At 57.4% G+C, this 18672-nt stretch overlaps 1 protein-coding gene across 3 annotated transcripts in view; it reads right to left on the bottom strand.

The window, feature by feature from the left end:
* Nucleotides 1-11446: 11446 nt before the first annotated feature.
* The window catches only part of TINAGL1 (tubulointerstitial nephritis antigen like 1), a 44270-nt gene continuing 37044 nt past the window's right edge, over nt 11447-18672 (bottom strand). For all 3 annotated transcript variants that reach the window (XM_038377525.2, XM_038377524.2, XM_043505935.1), the window contains exons 11-12: nt 15536-15581; nt 11447-14551 (exon numbers count right to left, since the gene is read on the bottom strand). In XM_038377525.2, coding sequence (XP_038233453.1) covers nt 14408-14551; nt 15536-15581 — 190 coding nt within the window. In that variant the 3' untranslated portion in view covers nt 11447-14407. The remainder of the gene's footprint in view (nt 14552-15535; nt 15582-18672) is intronic.

The following is an 18672-nucleotide window of genomic DNA, read 5'->3' as shown; positions in this document are numbered from 1 at the left end:
CAATTTTATCACCCCCACAATCCGAGCCCTGGGAGCTGAGTCAGCTGACCCAGGCTCTGAAATTCAGGACACTTGCTGCAGTGTGGACATACCCACAGCTGCCCTGGTGGCCCATGAGCTGGATCTCAAACTATTTAAAGGGCTACTAGCCAATTGCTGTGCCTTGCACTTGACTCCTCAGCTCATGCTTCTAGTTCTGGGAGGCCCTGGTTCAATCCCCCAGGTGTTGGCCAAGAAGGCAGCTGTCGCAACTGCAAACATAGGCACCCTAAGCCCAATGCATGATGGAAGTCCCACGTAAGCCCGGTGTTCTGGGCGAGGACTTAGGCAGTAGAGCGGGTGTGTGCTGCTTGCCCTCAGCAGGGGTGAATTGCATGCTAAAGGAAGATCCTACACCAATATCCAAAATGTCTAAGGAAACATTGGGACAGTGACATGGGATGGAAAAAACTCAGGCTCTGGCATTTCTGGCCTGAGTCGTTGCCATCCGGTTGCATCCAGGCTGTTTGTCAGACTGAAAGAGGTGCTGCTGGGGAACCTCTTTCCCTTTGATAGGAAACAGCTGTGACGTCGGGCAGTGGATCAGCAGTGACCTAGATCTGTTGAGTGGCTGCATAAAGCCAGGCCCTGCCCATGCTGGAGTATTTTAACACCAATGTAGTTGCACTGACGCATAGGTGTGCAGGGCTGCAGTAAGATGGGTCTTGCACTGGTGCATATCAGGGCAAGTCACTCTCTAGTGCAAGCCCCATTTGGCACCAGTGCAGTATCTGAATCAGAGTTGCACGAGTGTCACTCCACTGATGTCATTACACTGGGAAAAAACTTCTCCAGTCCAGCCAAGCCCTCAAAAAGTGCCACGTTCTCCATAGTCACTTTTCTGTCCACCACTGACGAGCTCATATGGAAGCTCCTTGAAAGGCTGCTGTGGTGTTTTACAAATAGATTTTTGTCCAGTGTTTCTAATGCATTTCAGCTTGTAACTGGCCCTTTGCTGCGGCTCTTCCATGAGGTTGGATGGTTTATTTGTGCTTCGTTAGCACTATGCTGAGCCAATCGGTTGCCATCTGGAGAAGAGACTGCTGCTGAGGCTGAAGTGCTGTTGCATTTTTACAGTGGTAATTGGCCCTTATTTTTGGTCAGAAGCTCCCCTGACATTTACCTCCCTCCATTCTCAGCCTTCTTCCTCGTCAGGGAGCTAGTTCGAGATCTCAGCACTTTCTATAGAAGCATTCGGCTTGCTGAAAAAATAGAAACCGATGCTTTATTCCTCTGTAGCTGCAATTTTGTTATATTATTATTTGCTAAGCTCACTGCTGCGGAGGCTCTGTCTGATACCACGCAAACGGAGGAGCGGTCACACGCAGGCAGCTGCCCCAGAAAAAGACCACAGCCGAAATGGGCGAGATACCATCCTATCCTGCAGCAATGGCTGTGCTGTAAAAAATGTGGAGGGTGGCCCATGCTGTTATGACTGCGTCCTGCATGGGAGGGAATTAGCAGGGAATGGGGCTGGTGATAAGGCGTTGCTCCCTTTCAGCTGTGGAGTTCTTGGTTGATGACAATGATGATCACATCACCTTGCATCAGAGTAGCCCAAAGTATATTTAAACCTCATGCTGTCCCTGCCAGGTGGTGGTTCCCATTTTAGAGGAACAAACTGAGACACCAAATGACTTGGTCACATGGTGAGTTAGGGCAGGACTGGGCCTAGAACCTATGACTCTGGATTCCCTAGTCCCCTGGGCTAACAGAAAGGCAACATTTGCTTCTTTTCGTGCTCCTTCCTGTGATGTTTCTGAGGTCGGATTAGGCACCGGAGATGTAGGACCATGGCCCCATGTCTGGGCAGTGTAAAGGAACCTGTGGGACAGCCCTCGGACACCAGGGTGGTGGGCACAGTATAAAAACCAAGATGGGAATGCCTGGCTGCTGGAGAGAGAGGCCCAGAGTCTCAGAAGGCGTGCATGGGCACATTAGACCTGGAGTGAACAAATCTTTCTACGGCCTGACCTGTCCCCTTCTCTAGCAGGGTCTGGGGGTCAGTGACCTGCCAGCCCAGCCCCTGGGATTCTAATGAAGTTGTTTTCATGGGCCCCACCCCTTTCTATTGCCCCTGCACTAGCCTGTGATGCTGGCTGGCTACCATGCTCTCAGTGGAGCCACTACCAGATGACTAGGGGGGCAGTGGTCCTTCCTCCCCCCACAAGAAGTCACTGCCTGTGACTGGGAGAGGAGAAAGTCTCTCCTCGCAGGAGGTCTAGCCCCACGTACTCTGTGGCCACCCTTGCTTCGACCCTTTATGGGGGGAGTTGCAAAAGCCACCAGCTCCCACAGACTCCCCGTGGGCTTTGGCCCTCTGCAAACGTCCTCCTGGACCAGCGCCCCGCTGCGAGGGCCACTGTATTCCCAGAGGAGCTGGCAGGTGGGCCCGTGCCAGTAGTGCAGGGAGGCTGTGAAGGCCTGAATGAAGGAGCAGCGTTGCTTCTCACGCGCTCACCCCGCAAGAAGGGCAGCCGGCTGCCCTGGCTTTCCCACCGAAGGAGTTCTCTCAGCTCTGATGCACCCCTGCCTGGCTACCGCAGCCCCGCCCGGCTATCTCCAGCTCCACAGATTGCCCTGTAGCTTCTCTCTTGGGGAGCCATTGGAACTGACCTACTGGCCCCCACACACCTTGCTATTCCAGCCCTGGGACCTCACCCCTCAGATTGGCCAACACCCCTTAATTCCAACCCCCAGCAGCCCTTGCTCCTCCAGTCTCAGGCACCTTTGAAGGCCGCTTTGGGATGCGGGTGCATTGTGCCCCTTGGAACGAGGCTGAGGGCAGATCTGAGCTGGGAGCTCTGGATCTTAGTTACCGCCCGATGCCAATCCAGGAAAGTCACTCCACTTTCACACCAGTGCAACGCAGAGCCTAGGCCAGTGTGTGTAAACTGGCTGTGGAAGGAGTTGCTCACTCCCAGTCTACTGTGCGCTCGGGACCCTTTATCCCTACTCTTAGTGCTGCATGGTCTTTGCAGCCTTGTAAGGCACAGAGGAGGGGAACGTGACCCTCTCCATGCACAGCCTCCATACATCAGCAAGAGCTGTCACCGCTGGCCTGTTCCCCCCCCCTCGCTAGAGGGTAATTACCCCACACGCAGAAGAGCTAATTGCTTGGCAGCGGAAATGTCAGGCCCACTGGGGAGCTGGGGACGCTGGCTGCACGTGACAGTCACGCTGCTCTCAGAAGCATTTGCTGCTGTTAGTGGCTTCACCCACCTGCATTCCTCCTGCTGCTCGTGATGGGAGGAAGTGTCCAGGGCTTCCTGCTCCCCTCTGCTGCTCAACCCTTGGTCCTTCATGCCCCTGGCCAAAGCAGCTAGGGGACCCATCGGGGGCACTGCATGACCAAACCCGGGGTGGGCCCAGAGTTGCCTGGTGCCCTGGCAGCATGTTGGCCTGCCTCGAAGGCATGGCTCACAAGAGGCTAATGAGTGCAGGCACGGCCCACGGGCACTGGGCAGGCAGTGCATCAAAGCCCTGCTGTGAAAGCTTTTCAGCAAGGCCAACAATGGGGTCCCCTCCAGCAGAGCGGCCGGGTGCTGCACACACCGTCACCCACAGGGCTGGGAGCTGCTAATAGCATTGGGGAGCGGGGGAGACTGTGTCCCCCACAAAGGATCCCAGCGATTGGTTAATTGGCAGTGTCCAAGAATGATACATTTTTAACCTTTTACTTCTGTTTGTAGAAATGACACCTGTCGGGGGAGTGCCAGGGTGGGGCTGGGTTCTGAGGCAATCGAGATTGTAATGCAGATGTGCATTTGGCATTGTCTTAAGTTTGGGGTCATCTAGGATGCTGTGGATGTGATGGTGTGCAGTGGTGGTCTGGAACTTCCCAGCCACAGGAGGGGGGTAGAAATCTGATCGTCCAGCTCCAGAAAGCATAGCACTCTACTACGTGGGCTGCAGGAGACTCTCCACTAGGTGTGGCTGTATAGGGTCTGTGGCACACAGCTGAGTAGCGCTGATTACACCACTACCTTCTAGTGGATGGACACCCCCCCACAGTCACTTGCGGACAGTCATTCGTATTTTCCCAAATCTAGTACAAGGCGACCTGCAGTAGAAGCAACTGACAGCCATTCTTCTGGGGATCCCCTGCACGTGGTGATTGGCTTTTACCTACTCTTTGCTTTTTCTTTTACAGGTACAGTAGCCAGGTGGCCACCAACTTTCTTGCCCAGGGGTAAGAATTTCTTTTTTGAAACCATCTGTCTGCTGATCACAGTGGAACCTGTCTCCGGGAGTTAAAGCTTCTCCGGGAGGATTTTTCAGTGGCTTCTTTTGTTGAATATTTTCCTCCCTATTCCCAGTTAATGAAAGGTGGCTGTCTTGCTAGGTTTCCTTGCAGTATATTAGTCGGCCAGTAGATGTTGCTGTGTGCTCAATGGCATTCCAGACATGGTAAACACAGGAGACAGAGTTGGAGCTTAATCTGTGTGGGAGCTTGTATCTGGGTCTGTCGGTGTCGTCTTTAATAACTGCTTCCTTTCCAGCAGATCTTTGATTCCATGTCATGTCAGCACAAGACTTCAACCTGGACAGGGCCCGTGCTGAGTTGCTAGTGTCTAATGTGGGGGTTTGCTGTAACTGTTTATTAAACAGGGTGTGCTTAAAATTTTTTTTTACAGTAGGAAAAGTGTATTTCCATCCCCCCTCCACCTTCACGCACTCTCCCATAATTGAAAAGCAGCTAGAGGAATTTAGCTCAGCCTTTCCACCCCCATTCACCTTTGGGGAGAGACCAAGCATGGAAAACGTCAGCCCTCAAAGATGCTGTTTTGCAGTGTTCTGAGCATGAGAAAACAAAGAGCTAAAACGAAAACTCTGTTTTGTGTATTGCAGGAGTGGTTCGCGGCTCTGCCTGCGATCAGACCTCGTTTGTGCGGGGGACCATAGGCCAGATTTTCACTGCACGTGCCATAAGGGTAGCACTGGGAAATCTAGCTCTTAACTGGGTGCCTAAATTAGCAGCGCTCTTTTGAAAATCCGCCCCCACGTGTACACGGAGCAAGAGCCAGTTCCTGCCACGAAGGGCGTCCCGTCTAAACAGCCAAAGGCTGGATTACTATCTCCATGCTACAGACTGCATGCTTCCCTCTAGGGGCTTTTGCCAGCTGCTCAGTTGAATGCACAGACACTGCTATCTCTTGTCTCCTTGCTGGATTAGTTCTCGAACAGCCTTGGCCTAGCTGGGATTTTTTTTGTTTTGTTATCGTGACTAGCAAATAAAAGACAATTTATCTCTTCTGAAGTCAGACCATGGCCAAGGCTCAGGGAAGCATTAGATCTGAAGGGGAGCAATGAACAACCTAAGCTTGATCATCCATCATCAGCAGCAATCCTTCAAAATCGAGGGGGCTCGTCTTTCATGGATTGTCCATTTCAAGTTACCAGAGGGTGCCCTAGACTCTGCCAAATTAGCTTGCAAACAATTCGTTGTCAAGGCCTGTCCCCATATGAGATAGATCAGTGCTATTATTGCTATTTTACAAATGGGGAAACCAAGGCCCAAAATTGCTCAGGCACATTGTTTCAAGTAATTACTCATATCAGGCATAGGACCCAGAAATCCAGGTAGCCAGGCCCTTCTGTGACCACTCATCAACTCACCAGCACCTGTTAGGTGCTTGCTCTGTCCTGGCCGAGCGAGCAGGGCTATGTTCTTAGCTCAACAGATGCAGGTGCAGCCCGGTGGCTGCCTCGGTCCAGCATTCTGAGCTCCTTGCTGGAGCTGCAGGGCCGTTCCAGTCCTGGGCCCCACGCATGCTGTTAGCGGGAACCCCGGTGATCAGTGTCGGCTGCTTGGGATCCCTACAGCAACTGAACCTGTTACTCCATTTCTTTGCCAGCCCAGCCTTGTTTGCAAGACCCTTCCTCCAGTCCCCGTTTCCAGCTTGCCCTGAGCCACTGATCTGGCAGAGCCTGGTACATCTTCAGTGAAAGTGATCTTAAAATGAACAATGTGCTCAGTCATCATCCAAGACTACTATAACATGAAATATATGGCAGAATGGAGGTAAAATAGAGCCAGAGCCATACAATTCTCCCCCAAGGAGTTCAGTCACAAATTTAATTCACGCATTATTTTTTTAACGAGCGTCATCAGCATAGAAGCACGTCCTCTGGAATGGCGGCTGAAGCATGAAGGGGCAGATGAATGTTTAGCATATCTGGCACATAAATACCTTGCAATGGTGGCTACGAAAGTGCCATGTGAATGCCTTTTCTCACTTTCTCGTGACGTTATAAATCAGAAGCGGGCAGCATTCTCTCCTGTACATGTAAACAGATGTGTTTGTCTGAGTGACTGGCTCAACGGGAAATAGGACTGATTGGATTTGTGGGCTCTAAAGTTTCACGCTGTTTTGTCGACACTTTCACAATAAAGAGATTGCACAACGGTACTTGACAAATACTGTTTCTTTTGTTCATTTTTACAGTGCAGCTATTTGTAATAAAAAATAATATCAAGTGAGCCCTGCACACTTTGTATTCTGTGTTGTAATTGAAATCGCAATATTTGAAAAGGTAGAAAAACAATCCAAAAAAAATATTTAATACATTTCAGTTGGTGTTCAGCAGTGCAATTGAAACTGCAATTAATTATGACTGATTTTTTTTAATCCCCATGATTTTTTGCAGTGAATCGTGAGTTGACTGCGATGAACCAACAGCCCGAACCCAGCAGCCTCACTGGGAAGCCGCTCGTTGACATCCAATGACATTTCAGCAGGCCCACGGCCATTTTTACGCCTGTAGCACCACCTGGTGGACGCAGCACGAGGCCGTGCCCGCTGTCCTGCACACCCGGCTTTTCAGCTGCTGGGGTGAAGAAGGGTAGGCACGGGTTAGTGGCAGGTGCTGTGCAACCCCCATTGCTGATCAGCAGCACTCCCTGGTATTCCAAGGGGTCGGGGGGGGGGGGGGGGGGGACATCAGGCCTTCCCCACAGCACCTGCGTCCTGCTACCTTAGCTCCTTCTCTGCCCCCCCACACTTACTGCAGTATACAGCCCCCTCACCGTCTGACAGATTTCTCCTCACCCCCATGCCACAGGCAGGCCTATGCAATGGGCAGCAGTTCGCAGCTGGGCAGTGAGGCCCGGCTTGCAATGGCAGTGAGGAGCCTAAACACCTGTCAGGTTGTGAGCTCAGGGGTTTGCTCACAGCTGCACATGGAATTTGTGGGGCCGCCAGGCCTTAAAGCCAGAGCTCCAGGGTGCCAGCTAGCCCCTCCCCACTGGGCCCTCCTGCCTGCCTTCTTCCCCAGCCAGTGCAACGCCCAAAGTCTGTCCTGCTGCATGCCAGGAATATGCCACTCGCAAGACTCGCGCTGGCTCTGTTCCACTGGTTCTGTAACTCATTCTAGTCTAGGGCTGGGGTGTGTGTATGTGTGACTCAGGACATATGGGCCAGCACCTCTTGTGATCCCAGCCATTCCCTACTGGCTGTGCCCTCAGCTGGGGCTTTAACCCAGCACCTACCAGGGGAAAGGCCAGCACTGACCCCTCAGTCCATCTAAAATGCACCACACACTCCCCATGCGATGGCCAGCACAGCACTGCGGGGGTGTCCTGCTTGTTCACGGTCATGCGGGCTGGGACAGCAAGGCTGGGGCGCACCGGCTCCTCGGTTATGGCAGGAGGGAAGCCTGGCAGTTGTCCAGGCCATTAGCTCTTCCTGCCCCCGGCTTTGCAGGGGGACCCTGCCAGCCTTTGGTCCATGGCTCCGTGATGTAGGGTGCTCTGTGGCGTGAGCCCAGCCAACGCCGCCTGACCACATCACACACTTGCACCTCCCTTGGGCTGCTGATGCTGCTTGGGCCCATGCACATGCAGAGTGCAGCCACCAGGTGGCACTCTCCTCTTGCTGCCTTTCTGCTGCAGAAGTGGGGGGGGAGGGGGGGCAGCAAATAAACCACTGGCTGCTCCATGGGGCTGGGGCTGGGGGCGGGGCCAGCCTGTTCCCACCATGGCCTTTCTGCTGAGTGCCCTCCCCCCTTGCAGGCCTCCCCCCCCCCCCCATTGCTCAGTTGGGGGGGGGGCAGTGAGCCAAGCTGCCAAGTCAGGTTTGGGAATTACTACCAGGCCGCTGCATGACGACTAACGAGATTTCCCCGCATCCGATGAAGTGAGCTGTAGCTCACGAAAGCTTATGCTCTAATAAATTTGTTAGTCTCTAAGGTGCCACAAGTACTGCTTTTCTTTTTGCAAGATTTCCCCGGGCGCCCTGTTGCCAGCGCGGTGCATCGCGCGTGCCCCCCCCCCCGAAAGTACCACTGCAGCCACAGCCACAGCACTAATGCGTATGCCCCCCCCCCCAACACATGGCCCCAGTATGCGCGCGCGCGCACACACACATCCCGCTCTGCCAATTACAAACTGCCAGCCCCAGCTAACATGTGGTCCCCACCTTTCGGCCTAGTGTTGAACAGAGGGGAGCCATGGACCGGGGTGGGCTGGAGCTGGCCATCAGTGGGGGTGCCAGGCACCCTCCCCAGGTGCGCGCTGGCCCATAGCGAAGGCTGGTGCGGCTCATCTGCATTGCGCAGCCAGGGCGTGTGATTGTGCAGGCGATCAGACCGTGTGTGTCAGGTGTCTCTCCTGCGGGGGCTGGTGGGGGTGTCAGCACACCTAGCTTAGCATGGCTCTGTGTTGACACCTTTGAACCACTGGACCCAGCATGGAGCCCCCCCCCCCCGCTCATATGGCTGGCTGCACGTTCCTGGCGCGGGCTGCGCGTGTGTGCTGCACCAGGATTTCCCAGGGGTCACCGTGTCCTGGCAAAACAGGAAGCAAGACAATGACGGGTCCTTTATCTCACCAGCGCATTCGTTCTAGGTGCTGACCTCACGCGGGGGGCGGGGGGAGTGAGGGGCAAGGTGGGGAGAGCAGGGCCCTCCCCTTTGCCCTCTTGTGTGGAGAGGGCGAATGAAGGGCAAGGTGTGGGGGGGGGGAGTGGCAGCAGGGGTGTGGGGGGGATGTCACCTGTTAAGCTTCTTCCTTGGTTTCAGTGACAGAGGGGCCAGCCCGAGGAGCCGAGCGCTGATGGCCTGGAGTGCACCTGCCCCATGGCCCTGCCGCACACCCAGCATTGGCAGAGCCAGCCCGGTGCGGGGAGCAGCTCCCCCGCCCCGCACCCACATGCAGCAAACAGTGTGTCATGCATTGCATGACCCTGCCCCCCCCCCCGGGGCAGGCATGTGACGAAGGCCACGTCCATGACCCTACAAACACAGCCAGCCCCTGTGCCAGGGAAGGGGTGTGTGTGTGTGTGTCCTCAAAACTGCAGCCCATGTGCCTGTCCATCCCTGGTCTCCAAAGGCTTGGGGCTAAGCTGTGGGCATCTGCTGGGACAGCACCCCCACCCCTCAGCAAGCAGCGTTGCGGGGGTGTTTTTTCCGCAGCCCACAGGGGTTCCTCACCCTCTGCAAGTGGTAGTAGGTCCTGCCACTTGCTATCGGGGTGGGACACGAGGGTGAGCAAGTGAAACATATGGCGCACAAACGTGTAAAGTTGTTCCCTTGACGCAGTTCGGAAACGAATTGGCTGCAGGGCGCGCCACCGGCTCGGGGAGGCCACGGGGAGGGGGGCTTGCAGGGACCCGATGACAAAGTCTGGAGGCCCTGGGATGAGGGGCGGGTGGGAGCACCCTCTCGCAGGACCCGTTCAAGGAAAACCCAAGAGGTGGGCGATAAGGCTGCCCCCACCTCCTGGAGCACCCACTCGGGGAGCCACCCAGTCCCCCGTCGTAGTCCAGGACCAGCCTCCGGCACACCTAGGGGGACTCCGCCACCTGCAGGGGGGGCGGTTAATGAGGCAGAAAGCCAGCAGCTTTGCCTGCGTAAGCCCTGGCGGGGTAGCTGCAGCCATGTGAAGAATTCCCTGTGTCAGGCCTGGGGCGCTTGCCAGGCCTCGGAGAACAATCACGGCCAGGAACCAGGGGAGAGGGAATGGAAAATCCACTGACTGAGCAGGAGATGCAAAAGGAAACGCTGCTCATTGGTGCAGCAGGGCGGTGCGAGGCCCCGATGAGGGGCTGCTCCGATGGGTAGTGAGGGCTTGGGTGCTGGGGAGAGGTCTCTTGCATGGCTGTGCACAGGGAAGACCCTGGGCCTGCCCGCTTCTGGGCTCGAGCGCCTGGAGATTGGCCCACAGGGAAAGCCCACGGTGCCACATCTCAGGACGGGTGGAGCCAGCTGCTCCTTTACCCCAGCCTGCCCACACCCCAGTGGTATGGGGAGCAGGGCGGAAAAGAAAAGGCTCCAGTCTCCCCCTGGCACCCACGGGGCTGTACTAATACCAGGCCATGGCCACTGCTGGTTAAACAAGGCTCTTCCCACCTCCTTCTCACCCAGCACACAGGACCGGCCAAGCCCGCTGTCTGCTCAGTGCTCGTCAGCAGCTTCTCACCGCCTACAGCCCTGCAGCTGTTCAGAGCACCAGCAAGAGCCAAGCCCTGAGAGCAGCGTCCAGCAAAACCATGGGCCGTTTCCTTGATCCAAGGGTGCCTATGTCCCAGCTAACTGAGGGACACAAGCCTTGTCAGACTGGATGGGGAAGGGGCAACCAAGCTGCTAATAATAGCCAGTGCCAGCTGGATCAGAGGAAGGCACAAGGAAACCTCCCGATGGACAGTTATGGAATCATCTGTCTTTAGGGGAAGTTCCTTCCTGACTGTTGCCAGGTCGAGGTAGGCTTGTGCCCTGAAGCATGAGAGGTTTGGACACAGGCTTACAGCTGGTCAATGGCAAAGTTCAAATTGATCTTTCACGGGATTTGATTTTAGCCTTTGTTTTCATTTACACCCTTCCGACGGTGCCTCAGTCCAGTCTTAACCTGTCAGTGCAGCACCTGGGATGAGGGGGCCACCCTGGTTCATCTTCAACTCTGAATGGCTACTAAAAGGAATGAAATGCAACACTGGCTAGCTGGGGAGGTGGTTTCTGAGCGCAGAGGGCACTGTAATGCAGCAGACAGAGGTAGAATGAGATTCACCTGCTAAAAGATGAAGCCAGACACATTCAGCCACCAATTTTTAACACCAAAGATGATTCACCAATGGAATTTACCAGGGGGCGGAGGGGAGGCTCCACGCTTGTAGGCTTTAAATCAAGCAGGGGCGTGGGGGGTGTCATTCTAAAACAAGGTGCTCTAGCTCAGTTGTGAGATATGGCCTCAATTCAGCCATCATCGGGTGAGGTCTGTGGGATGGGCTATACAGACTAGCTGATCATAACGGTTCCTTCTGGCTTTACCATCTCTGACTCGATGGCCCACCCAAGCCTGAATTTCAAGGGCAGCAGGCTGGAGCGGGCTAATGACCCCCAGGGATAGCCAGCGGTAACCAATGGAAAAGAGGCCCACGTGGTGGGCAAGAAAGACACAGTTGTGCTGGTGAGAGGCTTCAATAAATTTAGGTACAAATAATAAAAAGCACAATAAATACAAAAGACTCTTAAAATACAACCCCTCCGTACAGCCCGACCGCTAGCTAGGCAGATAGATTGCGGTCTTGTTCTGTCTCCGGATACAGACTCACTGTTAAGACTGGCCAGCACAGCCTCAAGACCCAGATTGTCCTGACAAAGCATCTGCCACATCTCGGACACCTGCTCTCCTCTCTGACATGTGGACGGGGACGTTGGGCTGAGAGTAACTCCCCTTTGGATCAGGAGAGAGAGACACAGAGCGCCTCCCTCCCCTGCTCCCGGCTGAAGCTGTGAGTACATCAGCAAACATTGCAACGTGCAGCTCCCACTGAAGTCAAAAAGCGGGGGCAGGCTTAGCCACTGACAGCGACAGAAGGATAAAATCCCCAAATCAAGGCCCCTGGTACTGGACATTTTCCTGGGCTGGGCCCTTTAGCACCATAGGGAAAAGGCAGATTCCGTACCTGTTCTGGAAAGTGACAGGCTGGGGAGAAGTTTCGATTACTTTCTGGAGTCGCCCAGCTATAAGCTGAGACACCTCCCAGTTCGGCGCAGCACAAAGCTGCCCCGGCGGAGAATCCTGGCTTGAAGCCAGCTGTGCAGCAGGTGGAAGAACACCATTCCTTTGGGGCCCTGTTTTATCTGGATCCAGAACTAAGACACAGGCATTAAAGGCACAAATGCCCCATGTGTGAAATTCACCCCAGGGCAGCACAAGCACGTAGGGCAGGCTCAAGTGATCCAGAGGCTGTGTGCTACCACATTTGCGCAAGGGCAAATTCCATCTCCTAGTGAGCAATGCCCGCTTGTGCAAAACAAAAAGGCATGGCTGGCTGTGCAAACACCCATTTGCACACGGGGAGGGAGGTGTTGCATGTGCTCTCACACAGCGCTCTTTAAAGGCTCAAGGCCTTTGAGAGAAGAGCTGGCTCTTTCCTTAACTTCAACGCCGCTTCTTGAACAAGGAGAAACTGATCCCAGCGCAGCCAGGAAGCCTGAGGGATGGGCCCGGAGCCGGGGTGGGACGGGAAGGATTTCACAGTTTTTGATGTTTTTTGCAGCTAAGCTCTGAGCTGGACAATGGGGATTTGCTGAAAGGGGGGCAGCAGCTGGGCAGAGAGGGAAAAATAAATCCAAGGGGGTAAGGAGGGCTAGGCAGGACAAGCTGTCCAGCCTGGGTAGCATCACGGAGGGGAGAGGAAACCCACACCAGGGCCCGTTGTGAGAGTTTGCCACAGCAATGCCATGTGTCAGACACGGGGTTTCTGCCCTGGATTGAGCCGGGGTCCCATTTGGTTTTGCTCCATCTCCCGCCCCAGATCCAAACGCCCCTGACGCTGACGGGCTTCTGCTTCTCTGCATCAGTGCAGAGAGCTGCCTGTTCACTGGGTCTCCCAGAGCCATTTGGAGCCAAAGAGCAATTCCTGGTTTCTCTGCTGGAGCAGGCAGTTCAAGCCCCTTCCCCGTCCCCACCACTCCGGTCAGGCGGAAGCTCGGGGCTGGTTTAACAATCCTCCGCCTCTTTGACATGAAAGGCTGCAGCTTACTCTCACAACTCGGGCTGCGCCGCTGACAGCGCCAGCGAGGGCGTCAAGCACCAACATCCGAGCGACCTCAGGCTCCCAACAATAGCCTGTTTAGCCAGGCCGGGATTAGGCACTAAGACCCTGCCGGCCGGTACAAAGCATGGGGCCATGGTTAAAAGCCAGGGGGCTGGGGACGCACTTTCAAGTGCTCAGCACATATAAGATACGGGCCAGCGCACCGTGGCCTCGGTGTCAGCAGAAAGCCAGTCTTGCCCGGGTCCCAACAGGGCTCCGTGCGAGATGGGGGTCATTTGGAGGTGAAACACTGAGGATCAAAGCAGGGGGCTGTGGAAGGGCCGGTGTGCGTGGGAAATTGGGAGGTTGGTCGGAGATCCCGTGGGGACTGGAGTGGGACTGGGCAGGAGACCAGGGTGGGCTCCCAAGGGTGCGGGGGGGGAGGGGAGGAGGGAACCTCTAGGATGATGGGAAAGCTAGAGATGACCAGGGTGAAGAATGGCAGCACGTCAGTTACTCCCCTGCCCCGGCCCAGCTCCATCCCGGCAGTGTGGCTGGTGGTAACCCCTGAAACCCGGCTCCCTGGTAATGCGAGAGGCTCTCAGGAAAGGCTGGGGTTCCTCGGGCTGGCTGCACCATCTCCTTGCCCACTGGCAAGGGGCAAAGGGGCAAACACCCTGCCACTGGGATGACAAGGGCATGGCTCAGTGGCACCCCTTGCCCCCAGGGAGATGAAAGAGTTAACTACAGGTTGGTCTCTGGAGAGCTGGAGGTCCAGGAAGCCCTAGGGCCCCCTCTTTATCTCTGGGGAAAAGCCCAGCGATGGGTGATGGGGCTGGGGCAGGGGGGACCCTCGAAGGCAGCGGCATCGTTCCCAAAAGGGTGGGGTGACAGACCGATCTGATTTCCACTGGCCTGTCCCCGCTACATGGCAGGGCCTGAGGCACCCCAGCCCCACAGCAGAAGCCATGGCCCAAAACCCTGCCCGCGTAGTGTAAACAGGCCCCCGTTCTCACTAAGGAGCGTCCCAGAGGGGAACAGGCCTGGAGGTCCCAGCACGTCTCCAGCTAGGAATTGGTCAGGGCCGAGGGTCCGTTACCAGGAGAGGGCAAGGCCCATGCTATGAAGACATTCCTTGGTGGCAGCTCCGTGAGTCCTCAGGGATCCTCCCAGGTCCCCGTGGTGCCAGGCCTCCCAGAGCCCTACCTAGTCCTGGGAGAGGCTGGCGGCCGACTGGGGATCCTTCGGGGTCCCTTGGGGGTAGTGACAGAGTCAGAGTCTGCTGCAGGTGCCTGTGGCTGGGTCCAGATCACACTTGGGCTTCAAGGAGCACGTCGGGGCTGTGGGAGGAAAGGCCTCCCCGTGCCACGCGGGGCCACCCGGCTGGCTCACTTCCGGCGCCGCATGTCCTCCATGCTGACACGGCCCCAGACGCCCACCACAAAGGTCTCGATCTCGCACTCATTGACACCCCGGGCGATGCGGAAGTAGCCGTCCTCTCCCCAGTGCTTGCCCCAGGAGTTTGCAGCCACCTGCAGGGAGGCAAGAAAAAGACGTTAAAAGATGTTAGCAGCCGAGTCTGGGTGCAGTACATGTGTACAAGCATGCAGCCAGCCAGATGCACACAGACAGACACACGCACGCACAGACACATGCACGCACAGGCAGACAGACACACAGACAGACACACATACAGACACAGACACACGCACGCACAGACAGACACACACACAGACAGATGCACTCATACAGCCAGACGCACACACAGACACCTGCACACAGCGAGACATGCACAGCCAGATATGCAAGCACACAGACACATGCACACACATGGCCAGCCTGATGCACACAAAGCCAGATGCATGCAGCCAGCCAGACCTGCGTGGGCACAGCCAGACACACGTGGGCACAGTCAGACAGACAGACAGATGCACACAGCCAGATGCACTCACGCACAGACACACGCACACAGCCAGCCAGCCTGCCACACGCAGTCAGACAGCCGCACCCGCACACAGCAGTGCCCTGGAAAGCACCCCTTCCCTTCCCTGGTTCTGACCCAAATTTTGGAACAACTGAAGAGGCTGCCCTGCAATGGCTCCATCCCTGGTTCTGTGCCAGCCGCAGTACGTGCCAGCTGGGAATTGCTGGTCTGTCCTGAGGAGACCCGCAGCCCCGTCACATACGCTGAATAAAGCTGCTGGCTCCTGATCTGAATCCTGAGCCTTAGCATGCCCACGTCTGGCCTCTACAGTGCCCCATCACACAACAAACCTCCTTGCCCAGGTGTGAGATCTGCAGCCAGCCTCAAGACGGTAGCTCGAGGACTGGCCCCATACTGAGGGCACATAGCCTGGGGGGGGTTGATGGCACCTCTGCAGCGTCACCAGGACTCGGGAAGCCACGCAGCGCCGGTGGGACGCTGACCTTCCCACCACTCTCAACCCTACCCATGCAGCCCTCAGCACAGGGGGGCTGCGATTACAAGGGTGTTTCATGGCCAGCACGACACTCACCCAGTACTTCTGAGTCTGCCCCTGGGGCGTCCTCTCTTCTCCCCACCTGCGGCAGAATCGAAAGGAACTGAAGGTTAGAGGCGGGGGTCTGGTTCTGGGTCAGGGTGGGAACAGTGCAGCCCCCAGCCCCAGCGGATCCGGCCCCTCAATCCTAGCCACGCAGGAGAAGCCATGGAGGCCAAGCTCTGGCTCTTTTCTCCCCTACCAGGCAGCTAATTGGATCAGTGCCAGTGAAATTGGACAGCCCTGGAGTCAGTTAAAACCCAGCAGCAAGGCTGAGCCTAACCCCTGGATCAGATGCATCCTGCTCCTCTGAGTCCCTCCTTTTCATGTGCTCCCACCCTTGAGCAAACCCAAGGGAAGGGGATTGAAGACTTGGCCCAACCCCCGGAGCCGTCCGACCCTTGCCATGTGCCCCAGGGCGAGCCAGAGGCAACCCCACTTGTGAGCCCCTCTCCCCCATCACGCGCTCGGTCGTGATTCTGAACGGCGTGGAAACCTGGCGCCGCTCCACCCTGCTCCCTGGCACGGGGGGGAGCTGGCCGGCTGGTTCGGCTTTGCAAGGTGCCGGCCGCGACTCTTCCAGGAGCCGATGGAGACGACACAAGGGGGAAGGAGCCTCCTGCCCCTCGCTTGCCTGCCCGGGGCTTGCTCGGGGCGTCAGGTTTTTCCGTCAGTCCCCAGCCGGGCTGTTGCCCGTGGGACTGTTTTGCTCTTGGTTTTGGAACTGGTAACCATGGCGACACTCGGTTTACTGTCAGTTCACCGGTTTGGGTAGCCGGCTGGAGGGGTCCCGGGGCCAGGGGTTTGTTTAGCTTTGCCGGTTTCCTGGCTCGCGGAGACGGTGCGGAGCCCCGAGGTCCCGGCTCCCGCCCACGGGCCAAGCTCGCTCCCAGAACCCAGCCAGGCAGAGTCAGCCGTGGGGAGGGGAGTCGAGCGCTCGGGGACGTGAGCCAGGAACAGAGGGGGCAAGTGCTGGGCAACCTTCCCCCAAGCAACTCTGCCGGGGCCCCTCGCTCCAGCCCCCCGCCCCCTCCTGGGCCAGTCCTGGGCCCCGCACCGCTCTGCCGGGGCCCCTCGCTCCCAACCCCCCGCCCCCTCCTGGGCCAGTCCTGGGTCCCGCACTGCTCTGCCGGGGCCCCTCGCTCCCAGCCTCCAGCCCCCCACCCCCTCCTGGGCCCCCCACCACTCTGCTGGGGCCCCTCGCTCCCAGCCTCCAGCCCCCCGCCCCCTCCTGGGCTAGTCCTGGGCCCTGCACCGCTCTGCCGGGGCCCCTCGCTCCCAGCCTCCAGCTCTCCGCCCCCTCCTGGGCTAGTCCTGGGCCCCGCACCGCTCTGCTGGGGCCCCTCACTCCCAGCCTCCAGCCCCCCATCCCCTCCTGGGCCAGTCCTGGGCTCCGCACCGCTCTGCCGGGGCCCCTTGCTCCCAGCCCTGGCTGTGTCAGTCCTGGGCCCCGCACAACTCTGCCGGGGTCCCTCACTCCCAGCCCCGCACATTACTATCCAAGCCCCAGGCTCAACCCCCCTCCAGCCCCGACCCACAGCCTTCCTGCTACTCCAGGCCTGCAGACAAGTGTGCCAATGCATCTCATCCCTGCTCTGCAGCCCCCATTGCTGCTGCTGGCCTGGCCCTGGCCTAGCGGATACAGAGATGCCATCCAGTTGCCCTTTACTCTGTCCACTCCAAAGAGGGCAGGTCGCTGCATTAACCCTTGCTGACCTCAGGTCTCTCATGCCCCCTTGGTACTGCAGCCGGGCCAGAATATACAGGTGCAGCCGCCTTTATCCTGCTCGGGAAGGAGCCGAATTCCAGGGTGCTCTGCACCCCCAACGCCTGCTGAAGGAGCTGCAGGGGCTCAGTGCTCTCGGGAAACCAGACTTGCTTTGGTTGAGGGGCCTGACTTTGGCTGTGGGGGCAGGGCGGTCGGCCCACACCCTGCAATCATTTGGCCCCTACAGGCAAGAAACCAGCCAGATACGGGCTGACCCAGCTGGAAGGGGACCTGGAACACTTCCAAGGGCTCATTCCAAGCTCCCCAGTCCCAGAGGCCACGTCACCACGTGGCAGCCGCAAACCTGAGCCAAGCGGCTTGCGGGCCCAGGAAGCGGGCAAGCCGGGGCAGCCACCCAGAGGTGGAAACACAGAAGGCTTGTGTCCTTTGTGTCTGCCTGGCAGCGCCCCGAGCGGGTGGTGGAGGCCAACATGCTATTCTTGGCTCTACCTGTTGATCTGGATCAGACCCTGCTAGAAACAGGACATTCCACAGTCCCTAGGGCTCAGCCCAGTCTTGTTCTGCATCTGGGGTGCCTGTCTCACAGCTTAACAACCCTCCCTGGAAGGGCTGCAGCTAAGGGTTTGTTGCTACTGACTCCCTGTGCGACCTTGGACATGTCCCTCAGTCTCTCAGTGCCTCAGTTCCCCACCTGTGAAATGGGGGAACAATCCTTCCTTTGTCTGCTTGGACCGGCTCCCGCTCCGGCTGCACCTGGCACAACAGGGCTCAGATCTCCTCCTGCAGCATAAACCTGCAGCATAAACCACCCTCTCCTGGCCCCCTCGCCACCCTCCTTCATGCCAGCCCCTCACCCCTGCGCCAACCCCGCCGCCCCACCCTCGATAACTGCTCACCCCGCCTGGTGTCAGACAGTCTGAGCTGGCTGCATCCCCACCTCCCGGCTGGCTGGGCTGCTCTCTGCTCCCCATTGGCCACTGCCTTTCCTGGAAGGCAGTAGCCCAGCAGGGCTGCAGGGGAGCTCAGCTAGCTAGCAGCCGTACTGGGTGTCCCACTGTGAGCCCCGTCACGAGGGGGTGTTGTAGACCACACCGCCCTCCTCCAGCGGGGACAGCCGGCCTCCAGGGCGGGTTACCAGATCACTGTGTCCCCGGCGGCTCGATGGGTGCAAACCTGGGGTTCGACCCACGCCTCTCGGAGCGAGGCAAAGCGTCTGAGTGGGACTCGCCGCAGGCTGGGCCCAAAGCACTGGACCCACTTCCCCCTCCTTTCATCTCCTCCCCGCACTTCCACTCCAGCCCAAGGAAGGGGCACTCCCTTCCTCCACCGCAGGGAAAGTGTCTTCCCGGACCAAGGGAGCTTTTCCCAAGAGCAGCGCCTAGAATTGACTCAGTGGAGAGATCAG

Source organism: Dermochelys coriacea, chromosome 19, assembly GCF_009764565.3.
Source record: "Dermochelys coriacea isolate rDerCor1 chromosome 19, rDerCor1.pri.v4, whole genome shotgun sequence".
Taxonomy (NCBI): domain Eukaryota; kingdom Metazoa; phylum Chordata; order Testudines; family Dermochelyidae; genus Dermochelys; species Dermochelys coriacea.
This window is presented reverse-complemented; position numbering and strand designations above follow the sequence as displayed.